The 18,215-nt window shown below is 39.8% G+C and overlaps 1 protein-coding gene across 5 annotated transcripts in view; it reads right to left on the reverse strand.

Annotated features, from left to right (window-relative positions):
- Positions 1 to 18,215, reverse strand: part of RNF150 (ring finger protein 150) — a 181,683-nt gene that overhangs the window by 51,179 nt on the left and 112,289 nt on the right. For all 5 annotated transcript variants that reach the window (XR_005599245.1, XM_039541183.1, XM_039541182.1 and 2 more), the window contains exons 3-5: positions 15,753 to 15,824; positions 14,898 to 14,980; positions 7,448 to 7,544 (exon numbers count right to left, since the gene is read on the reverse strand). Coding sequence is in view for 4 of the 5 variants with exons in the window: in XM_039541183.1 (XP_039397117.1) it covers positions 7,448 to 7,544; positions 14,898 to 14,980; positions 15,753 to 15,824 (252 nt within the window). In the remaining variant the exon portion in view is untranslated. The remainder of the gene's footprint in view (positions 1 to 7,447; positions 7,545 to 14,897; positions 14,981 to 15,752; positions 15,825 to 18,215) is intronic.

Below are 18,215 nucleotides of genomic sequence, written 5' to 3' on the forward strand. Positions count from 1 at the left end.
TGGAAAAGGGGTGTATATAGCTATTGCTAAAAGAAGGAAAAATGTTTTCAATATTAAAAGACTTACATTTTGCCTATACTGTACTTCATTTCTTATAGCTGAAAATAATGAGAAAGAATAAAGAATTCATTGTAATGGGAATTTCAGGAGTCTTCCCTGTATTGTGGTCCCAGAGAAACCAAATGAATTAAAAAACAAAAACAAAGGTAAAATGACTGTTTAGCTCAGGATTAAAACTCATGCCTATAAATGCATACACTCAGTAAATTCAGGGCTACTGGAAAAGTGATTCAGATGCATTTAAAGCAGATGGTTACAGAGCTTGTGTGTTTTGGTGCCAAGACCTCTGTTAATATCCTCTAGACAGCAACTCACTGGTCAAGCTGAGATGACCAAATTGCAGTAGAATTTACTCATCTTTCAAGTATTTCTGTATTGGTTTATTTCCTGAATGTCAGACTGATTATTTCTGGAGAGTTCCCCTCTGAACACTAATGGCAATTGTGGGAGTAAATTCCCTTTGCTGTACATGAGAATGCAGACTCCCCTAAGCCTTTCAGCAAAGGTGTCAGGTCTGCTCTCTCCATAGCAGGGAGAGGTGGAGCTTGCACAGCCACTTCAGAAATAACGCCTTAAGGTTAGGCCATAAACTAATAAAAACGAGGAAAATTCAAAGATTAGGGTATTGTGTGCAAGGTGTTCAACAGCACCTATAAGCATAAAGGGGCATATTCAGATAGAACTGCAGTTACACAAATATCCTGTTAGTCGTAAAAAAGTTAGCAGACACTATAGGGAAGATTTTCAAATGTATTTAGGTGCCTAATCTGCTTAGGCACTTTTGAAAATTCCACTAGCTGAGCATCTGCATCGATAGTCGCCTAAATACTTTTGAAAATCTGATTCAGAGGCCCTGATCTAGCAAAGCATTTAAACATTGTTAACTTCAAGTATCTGAGTAGTCCCACTGAAGAAAATGAGACAGCTCATGTTTTTAAAGCTAAACCTGTGCCCAAGTGCTTTACTCAATCAGTCCTGTTTCACCCTTTCCTGTGAATTTCCTGTCTTTTGTTGTTTCATGCCAGTATAATGGACTTAAAAAAAGTGCAGACTTTAACAACTCAGAGAGCTGACAGGTAATGTCCCATGATAAAAAAATCTAAGGGAAAAAAGTTCATGAAAGCTGGCAGTTTCTCAAAACGACACTATTAAAAGCACAACAACAAGCTACCCCGATGCAAAAGAAAGATAAGATTAGCAATAAAAAGCCAACATGGCTCAATCGGGAGCTCTTTCATGGCCTGAAATAAATAAAAAAAAAGTAACCTACAAAAACTGGAAACATGGACAAATTGCTAAGGATGAATAGCAAAGAATGGCACGAGCACATAGGGGCAAAATCAGAAAGGCTGAGGCACAAAATGTGTTACTCCTAGTAAGGGATATAAAAGGGAATAAGAAGAACTTCTACAAATACATTAGGAGAAAGAAAAAGATGGTGTATAGGTCTACTACTTAGTGGGAAGGAGAGCTAATAACAGATGACATCAAGCAGGCTGTAGCGTTTATTGCCTATTTTCCTTCAGTCTTCACTAAAAAGATTAATTGTGACCAGATGCTTTACACAATTAATATTAATTAGGGGAAAAGAACACAAGCCAGAATAGAGAAAGAGCAGGGTAACGAATATTTAGATAAGTTAGATATATTCAAGCCAGCAGGCCCTGACGAAATTCACTCTTAAGGTACTTAAAAGAACTAGCTGCAGCAATCTCAGAACCATTAACAATTATCTTTGAGAACTCATGGAGGATGGGTGAGGTCCTAGAGGACTGGAGAAGGGCAAACAGTACCTATCTTTAAAAAAAGGAACAAAAAGGACCCAGGGAATTATAGACCAGTCAGCTGAACTTTGATACCTGCAAAGATACTGGAATAAGTTATTAAATAATCAATTTGTATTGCCTAATTAGTGGATAATAGAGTAATAGATAATAACCAACATAGATTTGTCAAGAACAAGGGAGAAAACAGTAGATGTGATACATCATGATTTTAGTAAGGCTTTTCATAAAGTCCCATGTGACAGTCGCATAAGCAAATCAGGGAAACGTGGTCTAGATGAAATTTTTATAAAGTGGGTGCATAATTGGCTGAAAGATCGTACTCAAAAGAGTAGTTATCAATAGTTTGCTGTCAAACTGGGAAGATGTATCTAGTGTGGTCCCACAGGGTCTGTCCTGGATCCAGAATTATTCAACATTTTCCATTAATGATTTTTATAATGGAGTGGAGACTAGGCTTATAAAATCTGTAGATGATGCTAAGGTGGGAGGGTTTGCAAGTTTTTTGGAGGGTAGGATTATAATTCAAAATGACTGACAAACTGGAGAACTGGTCTGATATCAACAAGATGAAATTCAATAAAGACAAATGTAAAGTTCTTCACTTAGAAGGAAAAGTCAGATGTACAAATACAAAATGGGGAATAACTGGCGAGGCTGTAGTGTTGAGGAGGATCTGGAGGTTGTAGTGGATCACAAATTGAACATGAGCCAACAATGTGAAACAGTTGCAAAATAAATAAATAAGAGCGCTAATATTATGGGGCATATTAACAGGTTTCATATATAAAACACAGGAGATAATTGTCCAACTCGGCACTAGTGAGGCCTCAGCTGGAGTACTGTGTCCAGTTTTGGGCACCACGTTTTAGGAAAGATGTGGACAAACTGGAGACAGTCCAGAGGAGACTTCAGTAATGAACACCTAACCTATGAGGAAAGGTTAAAAAATGGGGCATTTTAGTCTTGAGAAAAGAAGACTTTGAAGACTGTCAGGACCCCTCTAATATGTTAAAGGCTGTTATAACGAAGATGGTGATCAATTGCTCTCCATGTCCACTGAAGAAAGAACAAGAAGGAATTGGCTTAATCTGCAGCAAGAAAGATTTAGGTTAGATATTAGGAAAAGCTTCCTAACTATAAGGATAATTAAGTATTGGAATAGGCTTCTAAGGGAGATTGTGAAATTTGTGTTAGTGGAGGTTTTTAAAAACAGGTTAGACAAACACCTGCCAAGCATGCTCTAGGCATAGTTGGCCCTGCCTCAGTGGAGGGGGCTGGACTAGATCACTTCTCGAGGCTCTTTCCAGCTCTACATTTTTATGATTCTATGTTACAAACTTAGTATTATTTTAAAATGGTTCATAATAAAAGAGCATGTTCATTTAAACAATCCTCAGATGATTTTGTGTTCCCAGACTAAAGTATAGAATGTGATGATGTTCGTCCATCGTTTTCGAAGAAGACCTTGACATCTAGCAGGTTGTGAGCTGTCCACAGTGCGTCCGCAGGTGGCTGATAAGGCCAATACGGGCACGAAATGTAGTCAAACAACAAAAAGCCTAAACCAGTTTGGAGGCTTTAGAGTTGGGGAAGAGACTAAATAATAGTTGGCATGAAGACATAGTGTATCTGCAAGCATAAAACATTTTAAGCAACTTTGAGCAAAGAAAAGGCTTTATCCTGGAAAGACATGAGCCCCATTGAACTGGGAGTATTCATGTGTGTAAAGCTATGCATATGTTTACTTATAGGACGGGGGACAAAAATTGCTGGGCACGAACATCAACATTTTTTTCCATTAGATTTCTTTTCAAACCGTTGTTGGAAGCCTTTGAAAGTTCATTTTAAAATCAAATTTGGTTTTGAGGGTTATACAACAATGTTATAACCACTATAACTAAGCAAATGTTTAAATGTTCCCCACCCACAGTTATCCATTTGCTCTTCTTGTCCCTTTTGTTTGCAGTTTTTGCTAGAATGAGCTTTTATGACCAATTTTTAAACCCTTAAAAATAGGAGATAATGGAAAGCCCGACAAAATATTAACTAAAGCGGCACAAATGTCATGGTTCAATTTAATTGATCCCTTTTTACATGCAGGTTTAATATAATTTTACTTGGAAAAAAACTAAACAGTAGACTTTCATCCTAATTATATCCAATATTGCTTTTTAAAATTACTATTTATATCTTTTACTGTCAGATGACACAAATATATTTTGATAAATTTTGTTATTTACCCGGTATATTAGTTTCTCTAGTTCTCTGTATGTATGTGCTTTTAGGGCCTGATTCTAAAAATGGGAGTCTTTCCACTGATTTGAGTGGCCTTTCCATCAGGTTCTTAATGAAAGGCTCCAACTCAACCAATCTAGTAAAAAAAGTGCAGTTGTTTGCATGTTCAGATCACATTTCTAGAGAAGGAGTAAGAACTGAAGGCAGATTATTTTACTTGATATGATCATCCCAACAATGATGTAGCTCTTTGAAACTGAAAGAAAAAAAAAGTTTTCCCTTTAGACACGAAGACCAGAAGAAGCTAAGCTTTGTGGGCTGAATTCACCATTAGTGTGCCAGTGGAAGGACTGAGGCCAGACATTTGCTTCTGTAAATGGTGGCAGAATTCATTAAGGGTGAAACACCTCCAGGGACCAGGCTGCCTCAGCAGATAGGAGATGCGTCTTAATGGGAGCTTCTGGGCACTCACCACTTTTGAAAATCAGGCTAGTTATTTACATGCCTAAATAGGCTTTAGTTCTAGGCATCCATTTTAAAAAATCTTGACTATGAAGTAAACTCTGAAGAAATTGCCAAATTGGCATGCATGGATTTGAAAATTTAGATCTAGTTCTTTTAGAATATCAATTAAAAACTATTATACATTCCTCTTAAAATGGAAATGTTATGCCACATTCATACTCACACAATCCAACTTTTTAATGTACACCACTAAGGTAAGCATACAGCTGGCATGAAGACATTCTATATTATAAATGGAGCCAGTAGCACTGTCTATAAGCCAAGGTTTCCTGACACTTTCCATTATAAGACTGTTTTCAGTTGCTTATAACTTTGCCAAACTGCAACCATTTGAGCTGAAGTTTTCCAAGATGGGTGTTTGCCTCAGACTGATTATTTTTTTTTGTTTTGTTTTAAAAGGAGTGGTGGGGGTAGTTTCAGTTACAATGGTTCAGCAAGAATTGAGAATGAGGTTAGAGAGGGAAAATATGTTTTGCCCATGTTAACAAAATTTGTACAACTGTTTAATTAAGAAGCTGTAGTGGCTTCATGCTTTGGAGCAGGACTTGAAATTGGGAAGGAGGGTGACCTTTGTGTCACAGATTGTGCTTTTTCCAGTCGCTGTGAAATTCTGCTCAAATTTTGCCAAGTTTGAGCCTCTGAAAATCAGTTCACACATGCTCAGTAGAGACCTGTTAAGAGTTTGGCAGCTACATTCTCTGAAGACTCCATCAGTACCAAGTGTGCTCCAGCTCAGGGGACACAGGAGCTGAGCAGCACTTTCCTGCAATTGTTCCCCCTGGCAGCCAAGGTCTGCTGCGGCATAGGAAGCCATAACAGAGAAGGGAGACTGTCTCTCCTGTGCTCTTTTTATGCTCCTCGTGCTGGAGCACAGGCAGCAAGGAGGAATCATCCTGACTTGAATGCAGAGGGGTGAAAAGCAGTGGTGGGGGAGGAGAAGGTGGGGAGGGGTGATAGGATTATGGGGGACAGGGACAGGAATTTAAGGGGAAAGGGGATAAAGGGACTGGATCTTGGGGGGCAGGGAGTTAGGAATAAGGGAGCAGAGGAGACAGAGAAAGGCTAAGGGCAAAAGAACCCTCCAGAACCTGGAACTGAACGCAGGAGTTCTGAGTGGTTTCTTTGCTGTCAGCAATAGCTGTGAAACCCACTGGGAAAGTGTGTGTCTCATCCCCCTCTAATGGCTGGCCTGCATGCAGCATAACAGCCTACTACTGCTGCAAGTTACTTGGAGATCTGCGGTGGGGTGGATCTTAAGGTCCTAACCCTGCTGATGACCCACGTGGAGGTCAGTGGAAAAAATAGTATGTGATGATGGATTTAAACATAGTATTGTAATGCATACTAGGGGGCTGAATGAAGGTTGAACATGCAGCCTTAACACTGACATTTCCTAATTTCTAAGTGTTTGACTTTGCAACTTTAACAATCTTTCATTGTAGTTTTTTTCCATATGTAACACACACAAAGCCTAATTATAATATATCATTAGAATTATATTATTTGCTTCCTTTTGGCTTTATAATTGTACTAAGTTAATGGACACACCTGCATGATTATTTTATTATTGTGCTATTTCCTAGAATAATAATTTCAGCACTTGTATCAGCCTCTTTTTTCATTTCAGCAATTTATTTGGATTATATGTCCCCACGTCATTTCACTGCTGCTCTTGGGGGTAACTACATTAGCTGTCCTCATTTGTACATCTGTTGGCTTTTGTCTCATTTCTCTTGTGTAGCGCTCAGGTATGTAATGCTGGCATGCTGCTGCCTCAGCTTGGGGACAGTGTATTTACAGCAGCTGTTGGCATACCAACCACCACTGGTTCAGTGTTGAACTTGACAGTCGGGAGATACTTTTCCACATAGCATAAACCTTGATTAATTTCTCGGTGGAGAAGACACTGAACTGTGAGATACCTGTAATTTAGGGAAATTCATTGCTGGCAGACAGGGGCAGCTCTAGCCATTTCGCCGCCCCAAGCACGGCGGCACGCTGTGGGGGGCACTCTGCCGGTCGCAGGTCCCATGGCTCTGGTGGACCTCCCACAGAGGTGCCTGCGGAGGGTCTGCTGGTCCCGTGCTCCACTGAAGCTGTGGGACCAGCGGACCCTCCGCAGGCAAGTCTGCGGGAGGTCCACCGGAGCCTCCTGCTGCCCCCACGGCATGCCGCCCCAAGCACGCGCTTGGCGTGCTGGGGCCTGGAGCCGCCCCTGCTGGCAGAACATGTACTAAGTATATTTGACAATACAATCCAAAGAGTTAATTAGCAAGTTTTGGCAGGTTTCTCAACAGATCTGAATTTACCAAGTGACTAACAATCTAGCATTTTCTTATACTGTTGACACGCAAGGATGCTTCAAGAGCGGGGATGGAACCCGACAGAAAAGGCAATGACTTCTGCCATCAGAATCAGTGGCAAAACTGCCTTAGAATGATACATCGGGAGAGTTTTTATTTGTACACCCTTTGCTTTGAGGCAACAAGGAGGAATGTAGTTAAAAAAAAATCCATCCCTGATGTAAAAGAATAAATAGAAAAGGTTTGTATGTGAATGTACAACCCTGCCACAATTACTTTAAAAAAATCCAATCCCTCAACAAACCAGCCAAGCAACACAGACACACACACATACACCCTCCCAGCCAAAGCGGGGGGGGGGGGGGGGGGGCAGGGGGAGAAAAAGATAGACAGATGTCTGCTTGTGTTCCTGTTAATAAATCAGTGTGCCCTGGTGATGAATGTGGGATGAGAATCTAAATAGCAAACAGATGGGCATGTATACAGGATGGAGGTGGTCTCACTCTACTTGACTAGCCTGTTGCATGACATGCTTACCGGAATCCCTAGAGCTTTTAGAATGTTCATTTTACACATAGGGCAGGTGCGATGGTCTAGCAGCCACGGGTCTACGCAAGATTTATGAAAAAGATGCCTGCAATAAAAAGCAAGATATTTTAATTCAAATCCACCCAGTGTAGCATAGAGCTGTTCAATCATTCCCAAGAGTTGCTTCTGAATGTAGTAAAATTGGGAGTTCTGAAAGTTGTTTTCTGATATATGATAAGGATTATAAAAGTGCATAGACAGGAGCATAAAATCACCGTACTAAATCTTATTCACATAAGCACACCGTTCCCTGCCTGTTAGAGTTCACTGACAAGGGGCAGAAAGTGAGACGTACAAGATTAGACACCAACAATCAGAAAGCCAAATGTACGTGTAGCAGCAAAGCCAACGTTCAAGTGTTACAGACTGCCAGCTGTAACACAGATAAATGAAACTCAGCTTTTAGTAAAGGTCAGATCATGTATATATCTATTGTTGGTTCCATAACACAAAGCTGACCCCACCACAGTGACCCAGAACTTTAAAAAACTGTAACATGAAGCCATTTTGCAGCTGTTATTATTTTGTAGGATCACGACAGAGTGTAGGCCGAAAAAAAAATCCCCCCCCCCTTTTTTTTTGAGAGAGAGAGAGAGAGAGAGAGAGAGAGAGACCCCGACCTTTTGGGGGAGGATCCCCCCACCTATTTTCCTGCCCTCAAAAGGATGACCGTCTCCTGCCCATGAGAATGACCGTCTCTAGACAAACATTTCTCCCTCTGAAGCTGGTTGATACTATCCCTTCAGCCAATGTGAAGTGATCATTAGCAAGATAGTGAAGGCTTTCTGCCTACCTATATATCCAGTTATGGGAAATACAGTTTCTTAGCCACAAGTGTCAGTTGTCTAAAGTTGCTTGAACAAACTGGAGGTTGCATACTCAAACATTTAATTTATGCACCTCATTCATTCTTGCGATGATGTTCTGTTATGTTGCATTTGACAGAATAAACACCTCAGCACAGTCAGAGTACAGAGGAAAAGCCCTACAGTTCTGCAGGGTGAAGAATTTAAGACATGCTGGGAGAGGAAATTAAGAGAATTTCTCAAGGGGCTCAGTTAAGAGACACAGAAGTTGTTTGCTGTCTTTGTGCCTCAGCTGGAGCGTCCCTACAGAAAACAGCTCCCAATTTCTTTTAATCATTGTAGTATATGGAGAATTATGGCCAGATTTTTTAGTTATTTGTGAGTACTTCAACTGAGGAGAGGGGATATACCCAGGGCCGCCCAGAGGATTCAGGGGGCCTGGGGTAAAGCAATTTCACGGGCCCCTTCCATAAAAAAAAGTTGCAATACTATGGAATACTATATTCTCGTAGGGGCCTGGGGCAAATTGCCCCACTCCCCTCCCTCCCAGGTGGCCCTGGATATACCAGGTGCATAGACTGCAGTGAGGAAGAGCATTCTGGAAGCCTGACTTCCAGAGAGGAGTTTTCCTCTCCTCTATACCATGGATTTTTGTGAAAGGCTTGTGGTTTTTCATTATTCATCTGTGGATTTTTAGTAGAATAATTGTTGGTTTGTTTCCTGTTAATAAACAGTCAATTTTGCAACATCTCGGACTTTTAATTCATTTAGCCAAGTGTAAGATTCATTGACTTATATCACATACATGTTTGCTGTCCCCTTGAACATGCCCTGTGGCTCTATCTGCTCTGTAACATTTTGTAAGTACACCTTTGGCCCAGCTACACTGTTTCTGAAAAACAGGTACAAAGTTTTCTCATGTAACCATAGCCTCAACACCTAAATCTTTGTGTAGGAGCCTGAAAATACACTCACCCACCTACAAGTATGATTGATATATAAAAGACTTAAGCAAAAATCAGAGGAGGGCACTTTTATTCTGAAATAAGAGTGTCCATACTCAGATTTGCATCAAAATAACAAAAGCTGTGAATTAAACATATTTTGGTTATTTCAATGCAAATGTGTGTGTAGAGCAGTCCTAAATACCTTTTCTCTAGCATGTAACAGATGTGAAGCACTGTGTGTGTCAAATTTCAGCTGAACGTTTACAGTTGAGGTATTATAAAAAAGCCCTGCCAACTGGAGTGTTGATGAGTCTTTTACTGTATGTAGGTCTATATTTCCCTGTGCCTTCACTAGCCCTTCCCCATTTGCATTTCCTCTCTACGAATGCATACAAAGACACCAACTAACAGTAGGGCATGTCTACAAACTGTCTTAATGCTTGGTACTGAGCTCGTAGATCAATAGTATACATTCTCTCTCCATAGCAGATGTTATCTCTGTGAGAAATGCACAGTCACCTTACATACCCAAATAGTTATGTTTAAATATTTAAGAGCACTGCATGCAAAGAATAATTTTGCTTTGCTATTCCATCCCAATATTTAAAAAACAGCATCCCACACAAAGATATATCCATCCTTCAAGTTAGTTGGAAGAGACAGAGGTACATTCTCATGAATGTTAATTTTTAACATCTGTTCCGTTGAACTGTCTTTCTAAGTGGCATCATCCCATTCACTAGCTGTATTTAACACTCAACTGTATTAAATATACAAATCTAAAAATGTCTGAAATCTCATCAGACCTTATTACTCACTCCACTTGGCTCCCTTTCCTACTACTTCTACAGGAAACTGATTGCTTGGGAGTAAGAGTTACAAGGAAATTACAGTATTCCATTTTAAACCGACACTGACTTTGCACAGCTGTGGCACAGAAAATCTGTTCTTGGAATCTGAAACTAGTCTAATTATATCACTTGGCTGTAATACCAAAGTTTGTCAGACCTCATCCGATACTGTATGTCAACATGATTAATGTAAATGAAGCATCATGATACTTAAAGTTAAAACCACCACTTTACTAAGGTTACCAGGGTTCACAACTCCACTTCCAAAACAACATTTACCTTGTTGGTAAAGAACACAATGCATCAAATTTCCATCTCTGCACTATATTAACCTCCTTCCTTCCCCTTCTCCCAAGAGATATGTATTCAGCATATCATCGCCAGACATTTTGAGTAAGCAAGCAATATACAGATTACATATAATCCCCAAGTAGCTAGTTTGTGAAACAATGACTAAGAAATATTTTACATTTAAAATGTGTAAATAAAATACCTTGAATGTGTTGATTTACGCAGAATACTGAACTGAAAGTCAATGTCGTACTTTTCAGCTATTTGAAGAAACAATTTCAAATATTCTTATAGTGTTTATTAAAAAAAATGTGCCTATGTTTAACTGCCAACATTTAATGTTGATTTGGGCCAAAATAATCAGTGCAAACTTTCAAAAAGCTCAGGTATTACCTATGCTCTTGAAAAATGGACAAAAAAAAATCTGTTTCTGATCAAGAACATATAACCCGAGTGATGTGTAAAATCAGATCAAGTCATTCAGGCATAGATGAGAAAAGCCCCTTTTGTGTTCAAGTTCAAGCTTTGCAAGCCTTAATCAGGCTGCAGATCACATTGCAACATTTCATAGTGTTTGTTAGTCAGATAGAGTGTGCAATTTTCATGCTTTACAGACATTTACCTCAAGTTTGGCTGTTCCTAAAAATCAATTGGTATGGAAGAAAAATATTCTAAAAGGAATGCTATCAACGTTGAAAGATTTAAATCCATAACCATGACAGGCTAAGTCTCCTTGCACTTTAAAATATTATATTAACAGTGTATTATGGTTTTAATTTTAAGTTTTGATTTAGTATGTCTGAGTTAGTTTGAAGGATCTTTTTTATAAAATAGAAAACCACAGAAGAATGAATGCCAAAATTAGATAATCTAAGGACTAAAATTACCTGTTTGTGAGTATGCACATATTTTGTAGGGTTATGTGATAAATCCATTTTTGCCCATTTGGATTTGAAGGTCTGTTTTATTTCCTGTTATTTATATAGCACCATAACATGCATGGTGCTTTGTAAGAATTAACCAGGAATCCCTGCTCTGAATCATTTACAATGTAAATTAAGACAAGAACAGCAGGACAAGATGACAGAGTGGGGCAGGAGGACAACAATAGGATCATGCAGTCACTTGGGGAAAAGACGTAGATATCTTTAGGATTAAAAAAAATCATCCACACTTCAGTTTATATACCTCCATGGGGAATTGAGTTTTTAAAAGGGATTCAAAGAAGGAAAAAATTGAAGGCGCTGTGGGGGAGTTCAGAAGCACGGGGGGCAGTGAGAAGGAAGGCACACAGATGGTCTTAGAAGGAGGATATGAAGACTGAAGTGTGAAGAGAAGTTTGAGCTAAGAGAAGAGGACAGGTGGGGGCAAAGGAGACAAGAGCAGACAGAAGTAGATTGTAGGTGGCCTCAGTATAAGAACATACTGCTTGAATTTGATGATAGAAGCAGTAAGAAGCTAGTGAGAAGATTTTAAGAGGGGCTCAGAGTTACAGCACCTAGCAAGGTGCTTTTTTATTTTTTTGAATTAGTCTGGATAGGAGGAGGAGGAGGAGGTATGCAGACATGCAGGAGGCAGTCAAAGGCCAAGAAGAAGTGTCGAGAGCTGTAGTAACGAGATATAGTGGAGGAGTACAGTTGCTTTTCAAGGAAGACTGCTATACTGAATAAAGAGGATGGACCTGTAGTGCAGTAAATCTGAATGGTCTCTGGATTTTTTTCCCCCCTCCAGAGCCATTCATCAGCCCTGGAATCAATACAGAAAAATTGAATGCAGGAAAGAAGCCAATCATCAAAAAGGGTGGGCACAGAGAAGTGATGGAGATGATCGTTTCCTCATAGGAGATTAACACAAGGAAAGGAAGGAGGGGTTGGAGAGCACCAGTGAAGTCAGAGTTGTTAATAGATTGGACATTATGGAAGGAATGTGATATAGGAAGGGGTACCAGAGCATGGTACAGACAAGGTTGAGAGAATGACCCTGACAATGAGTCTGGAAGGTGACACAGAACAGGAGGATGAATGGAGAGGCTAGTAAAAGGAAGACAAAGCTAGCAATATCAGCAGTCTAGGAAGAGAAAACAAGACAGATGAGGGGTTGTAGAGTAAGGATTTGAAGATGGAGATGACAGAGGAAGGTGAAAGTGAAAGTGGGAGGAGGACAGGTGAAAACACTCTGGGAACACTGGAACATCGTTACATTCAACCTTGTGTCAATGCCCTAGAAACCACATTTAATTGTACTTGCTATTGCCAACTTTTAAAGCTGGGTATAAAACTAAGACTTATTTCTGTTAAGAGAAAAATGAGCACAAGATGCAGCATCAAAAGGCACACTGCTTTATACCTCAACCTGATCATTTAAATTCTGAGCTTTTCAGAATGAAATTTAAAAACATAGGAGGATGTAGGAGCAGGAAAAAAAAAGTATACATGAAATTGATCTCCCCTCCAAACTAGCCAGTGGGGGATAAATGACCACAGGGTATCCCTTCATAGACTCTCTGCCACAGTTAAAGAGAATGTTTTGAGGGAATGACACAGAGAAAGGACCCGAAGTGCTAATAAGAAGCTGTTTATGTGGCTTTGAAATTCATCCACTACTGAAATACTGACTAGTGGATTTTCACTACAAATTTTTGTATAGACAAGGACAACAGAACTCTTAAGTCTCAAGATAGCTACTAGCTGTATCTGGAAACTTCCTGATTTAGGGCTGGCTGTGGGAGAGCTGCTGATACACTTGCTTATTTAGATTTGTTCAATATATACATTAAAATATCTGGCCCAATTTATGATTCAAGTATTGCTTTGTGTTTGCCTTTTAATGATGGCAGTAAGTATACAGATCTAATGGCTCACAGGAATGATCAGAGATGGCGAGCACTTAACATTTAAAATATCTATCAGGGAAGCCTATTATTTATTAAATAGCCAAAAAGGAACAAATATTTCAGTTCTTCATGTCAAGTAGAAGATGACACTTTACATGTACATCTTTTTGGTATTTCTGTTTCCAAGGAAAGCAAGTGAAATGAAATTAGACGAAGGTTTCTAACCATTAGAGGAGTGAAGTTCTGGAACAGCCTTCCAAGAGGAGTAGTTGGGGCAAAAGACATATCTGGCTTTAAGTCTAAGCTTGATAAGTTTATGGAGGGGATGGCATGATGGGATAGCCTAATTTTGGCAAGTAATCAAAGACCAATTGCCAAATTATCAGCAGGTAGGTATGCCCAGTGGTCTGGGATGGGATGTTAGATGGGATGGGATCTGAGTTACTACAGAGAATTCTTTCCTGGGTGCTGGCTGGTGAGTCTTGCCCACATGCTCAGGGTTTAACTGATCGCCATATTTGGGGTCGGGAAGGAATCTTCCTCCAGGGCAGATTGGCAGAGGCCCTGGAGGTTTTTCGCCTTCCTCTGCAGCATGGGGCACGGGTCACTTGCTGGAGGATTCTCTGCAGCTTGAGGTCTTCAAACCACAATTTGAGGACTTCAATAACTCAGACATAGGTTAGGGGTTTGTTATAGAAGTGGATGGGTGAGATTGTATGGCCTGCATTGTGCAGGAGGTCAGACTAGATGATCATAATGGTCCCTTCTGACCTTAAAGTCTATGAGTTGAGAACTGGAATATCTTGCTGTCTTTGATAGAAGCCATCCCAGATATGATTTGTGTAAGGTTTCCTTCCCACTTCATTTACACAGCAATTAAAAAGAAATTAAAGTGAAGTTAAAGCTCACGAAAGGTGCTGAATTTCAAATAGCTGTTCTGTGGACAACTAACAGTATAGGAAAAGGCAATGCAAGTGTCCCCACGCTACCCTCCCAATGGACTTCAACCTTGTCCTAGAATCATTATTTCTATTCCTCATATCGCTTTAAATCAGGAGTAACTCCTTTGAAATCAATGGAGTTAAACTGGTGGATGAGACAGCAGAATCAGTCCCCCGCGCGCGCGCACACACACACTCCCCCCCTCCTTTTTTTTTTTTACTGAAGATTTTGTAATATTTCCAAATTTCACAGACTTAGGAACTGTAATACATAAAGTATTACCCCCCAACACTCTGCCTCCCTGGCCAAACTTTCTGAACAGCAGGCTACCCTAAAACATAGCCTAAATCCCACAACCATTCTTGTTACTAGAAAATATCATCAGCCAAACTGCCCTTTCCTGGTCAGGCCAATATTAATGGTTAACAAAAAAGCCTGACCAAATAAGATTCCCTTATACCATGCCAAGCATGAACATAGCTAGACTCAGGCTTTGATGCTAAATGGCTCATCATGCACTGCAGCTGTTGTTTTAACTTCAAATACATCAGAGTAACTTTTAAAATCTTTATGGAATAGTTTTTGAGTAAAGAAAAATAAATCCAAAAACTTGACCACCTCATTTCAGGAATTTGACAAATTCCAATTTTGCAGTTTTACACTAAAGGACAGAGACTCTAAAAACCAAGAACACATTAGTAAATGCCTCCATACATTGTATTAACTTACCGGCATGGTAAGATCCTGACAACATCATTGGGCTTGTAACCTTCAATACAAACTGCACAGTTATCAAAATCTGGCTCAGTTTCCTATGGTAAAGAGAACATTACATTATTTTTTTTTTTATTTTGTGGGCTAATCACTTCAAACAAGAACCTAAGTAGCAGAGTGAAGTTCAAATGGTTACTGACGTGTTTAAGCATGACAATGTATCTTAAGAAAAATGTGAGAGGTGTTCATTAGGCTCCTGTCCTGCAATTCCTATGCTCAGGCAGCAAAGGTATGTGCACGCGTGGTGTATATCTACACTTGGAACTGGGGTTGTGAATCCCAGCTCACAGAGACATACTTTAGCTCAAAATACAATGTAGCTGTGGCAGTACAAGTGGTGGGAAGGGCTAGCTGCCTCAAATATGTGCCTAGGGTCTCTGATGGGCATGTCCTTGGTCAGCTAGCCTGTCCCACTGCTGCAGCGACATTAGCACTCTAGCTTGATGAGAGCTAGTACAAGTATGTCTCTTTGAACTGGGAATTACTCTATATACAGTAGTATTTCCACTACTGACAGTGAGAGTTTTTCCTGAATGAAGACTGGAGAATTTGGACACGAAATTTGGTTTGCAAACTCTAACAGTAGCTACTTTAATAGTCAGACTAACATAACTTTACTATATCTTTATTTAAAATTTCCTTTCCCTTCCTGTTCCATTTCATCCTTAAGTTGCTTACCAGCACCTTGCCCCTGGCTGTGGGGTATTTACTAGTATAAAAAGCAACTGCCACTCCCCTCCTATTTTACTCTCCTTGGCAGTCTGAGAGGATCCTCGCTGCAAGGTCTAGTTTGAAAGGAAAAAAAATTACCTTGTCACCTTTCCTGATTGTTCTGACCTGCAGCTTGCTGATTGCTTTCTTTGCAGCATCTCCAAGACGGCGCTGAAAATGCAAAATTGTCCTTTAGTAAAGAGTATATCTTTATGCAGAAGCCATCACCTTATTTTTCTATAGCTAGTTAATAATCTGAAGCAGTTTTACATGAAATAGTAAGGTTCTGCGTAAATGTAAACTGACAGGGCCAGGCAGGTTGCTGTGGGAAATAGCATGCCAGCCCTTTTTCAAACAAAAATGCTGCATGGATTAAAGGCTCCTCAGTTATCGAAGTTTCATTAGGCAAAGCAGCTATAATGCTAATCCAGTGAAGAAAGGACACTGACCTATGACAACACTAAACTATTGCATTATGGGCATTACATGAAAGTAGAAATAGAGATGCATTAAATAATGATTCACTATTTTGGGAGCCTATTTTTTTACATTAATCCCATTGACTTCAGTGAGGTTGCAGGCAGGCACAGCAGTCTGCCTGTGTGCTCTCAACTGTAGGATCAGTGTCTAAGCTTTGCAGTTATATGTCATGAACAGCAGATGAGTCCTACAGTCATGGCTTGGCCATCTACTTTCATTTGCGTTTTTCTTGTTCCTTGTCACCTTTCCTTCCACACTACATACTGAACTTCTTTCCCAGTGACATTTCATAGTGTTTTTCTATTTCTTCTGATACCTAGTGCCCATTTCTGATCTCACTTACACTGGTTTTACAATAGTTTATTGATTTCAATGATGTTTATTGATCTCATTCCTGATTTACACCAGCGTAAATGAAATCAGCCTCTGTGTATGCACATATGACAGCTACTTCCAGAAGAAGTGCAGTGTAGGGATGGGGATTTAAGAAGAGTGGTGACTGTGAGGACATTGCACTTTTAAGGTCTGCAACATTCTGTGTGTCAGAGTTCTAAGAGACATGCCAATTGGAAGCAAACTCCAGCTGGAGTTGGTTAGAAAATAAACCCAAAAATGACGTGAGGCTGTATGTAGGTTGTAAATAGGGACCCACTCACGAAGCAAACTTGATCAATATGTTTCCTTTTTTCCTTTGTTGTTATTCTGATCTATGGCACATACTTCTCACAGCTTTCCTTGAACAAAAGAATCTGACAAGAGTTGAAAACGTTACTTGCAAACTATTTGTTTCTTTAATGTAAATCAAAAGCAGACAGCTAATGTCAAATAAAAAACGAGACATTATGTAGTGCTTCTGGAATTTTTTTTATTATTTATGTTAATGAAATGTCTTATCTTTTTTCGTATGTTCTTCCAGAGAAGAGGACAAGATTAAAGACTGGTTTAAAACTTTGATCTGTTTGTTTTCATGTTTGCCTTTTCTTATCTAACTTAAATGCTGACAACGTTTTTGCTTTCAATGAAAATTTGATCAGGGTGTTTTTTTGTTGTTGTTGTTTTTTTTTTTTAAAGGAATCTTGTTTCACTGGTATATGTTGGAGGAAAAACCATACTTTCGAAGAATCCTTTAAGTGAAATGCATGCTATCAATAACCAAACACTGCCCCCAAAGATAAGAAGTGTTAATATTACAGCATTTATATGTCTGAAGTGGAGCTTCAGGATTTATGGTTATAAATCTCGTAATCTAATTAACACTAGGACATTCAGTCCTGAGCTAGTTGGAGTTACCACTCCTTTGGTGTGGAGGTCCTGCCAGTAAGGGAGATCTATGGTGGTTACACAGAAGGGGTGTCACTGTGGCAAAGAGCCTCGTGCCAGTCCTGAAGAGTGAGTGCTAGCCGATGGTGAGTGAGGGGGTAAAGGGACACCTGTTCTCTCTCAAATTTATTTCCTCCCTTAGTGTATCCTGTTTTCTCCATGTGTGCCTTTGAAGCTCTCTTTTAGCTTTTCAGGGCAGCAATTGTCTTGATCTTCGTGCCTTGCCCAGCACCGAGCATATCATCAGTGCTGAACAAATTATTTTTGAGTTCAATGACAAGACGGGGGGATACTTTAAGATACTTGAAGTTTCCCAGACAAGCTAAGGGAAACGTCATTTGACACAGTGATGAAGTTCACAAAGCTCATTGTCTTGGGAGACTACCACAGCTACAAAGAGGATGGCCCAAAGCTTTGTATTCAAGCTCTCTGCTTTAGGTCTCTCGCAGGTAACATACGCATGCACAGCATGATGGACTGGATCCTCATACTGAATGTGGACACAGGAAATAGAAATTCTCCTCATTTGTGAACAGAGACTTGATTTGTGAACCCTACTGCAGGCAGAACTTGCTCCAGCGTTTCGTTGCCTGATGATATCTCATCATGGTCCAGCCATTCCCCAAAATATCATGGAGCCGACAAAGTTTAAAAAAAAAATTTATTTACAGCCAACTCCTCCCTAACAAGAAAGCAGGGAGAAGAGGAATAAGTAACAGACAACTCCTGCTATATACTGCTATCAGCTGTCTGGCACTGAAG

The sequence above is a fragment of the Mauremys reevesii genome, linkage group 5 (assembly GCF_016161935.1).
Source record: "Mauremys reevesii isolate NIE-2019 linkage group 5, ASM1616193v1, whole genome shotgun sequence".
NCBI lineage: Eukaryota > Metazoa > Chordata > Testudines > Geoemydidae > Mauremys > Mauremys reevesii.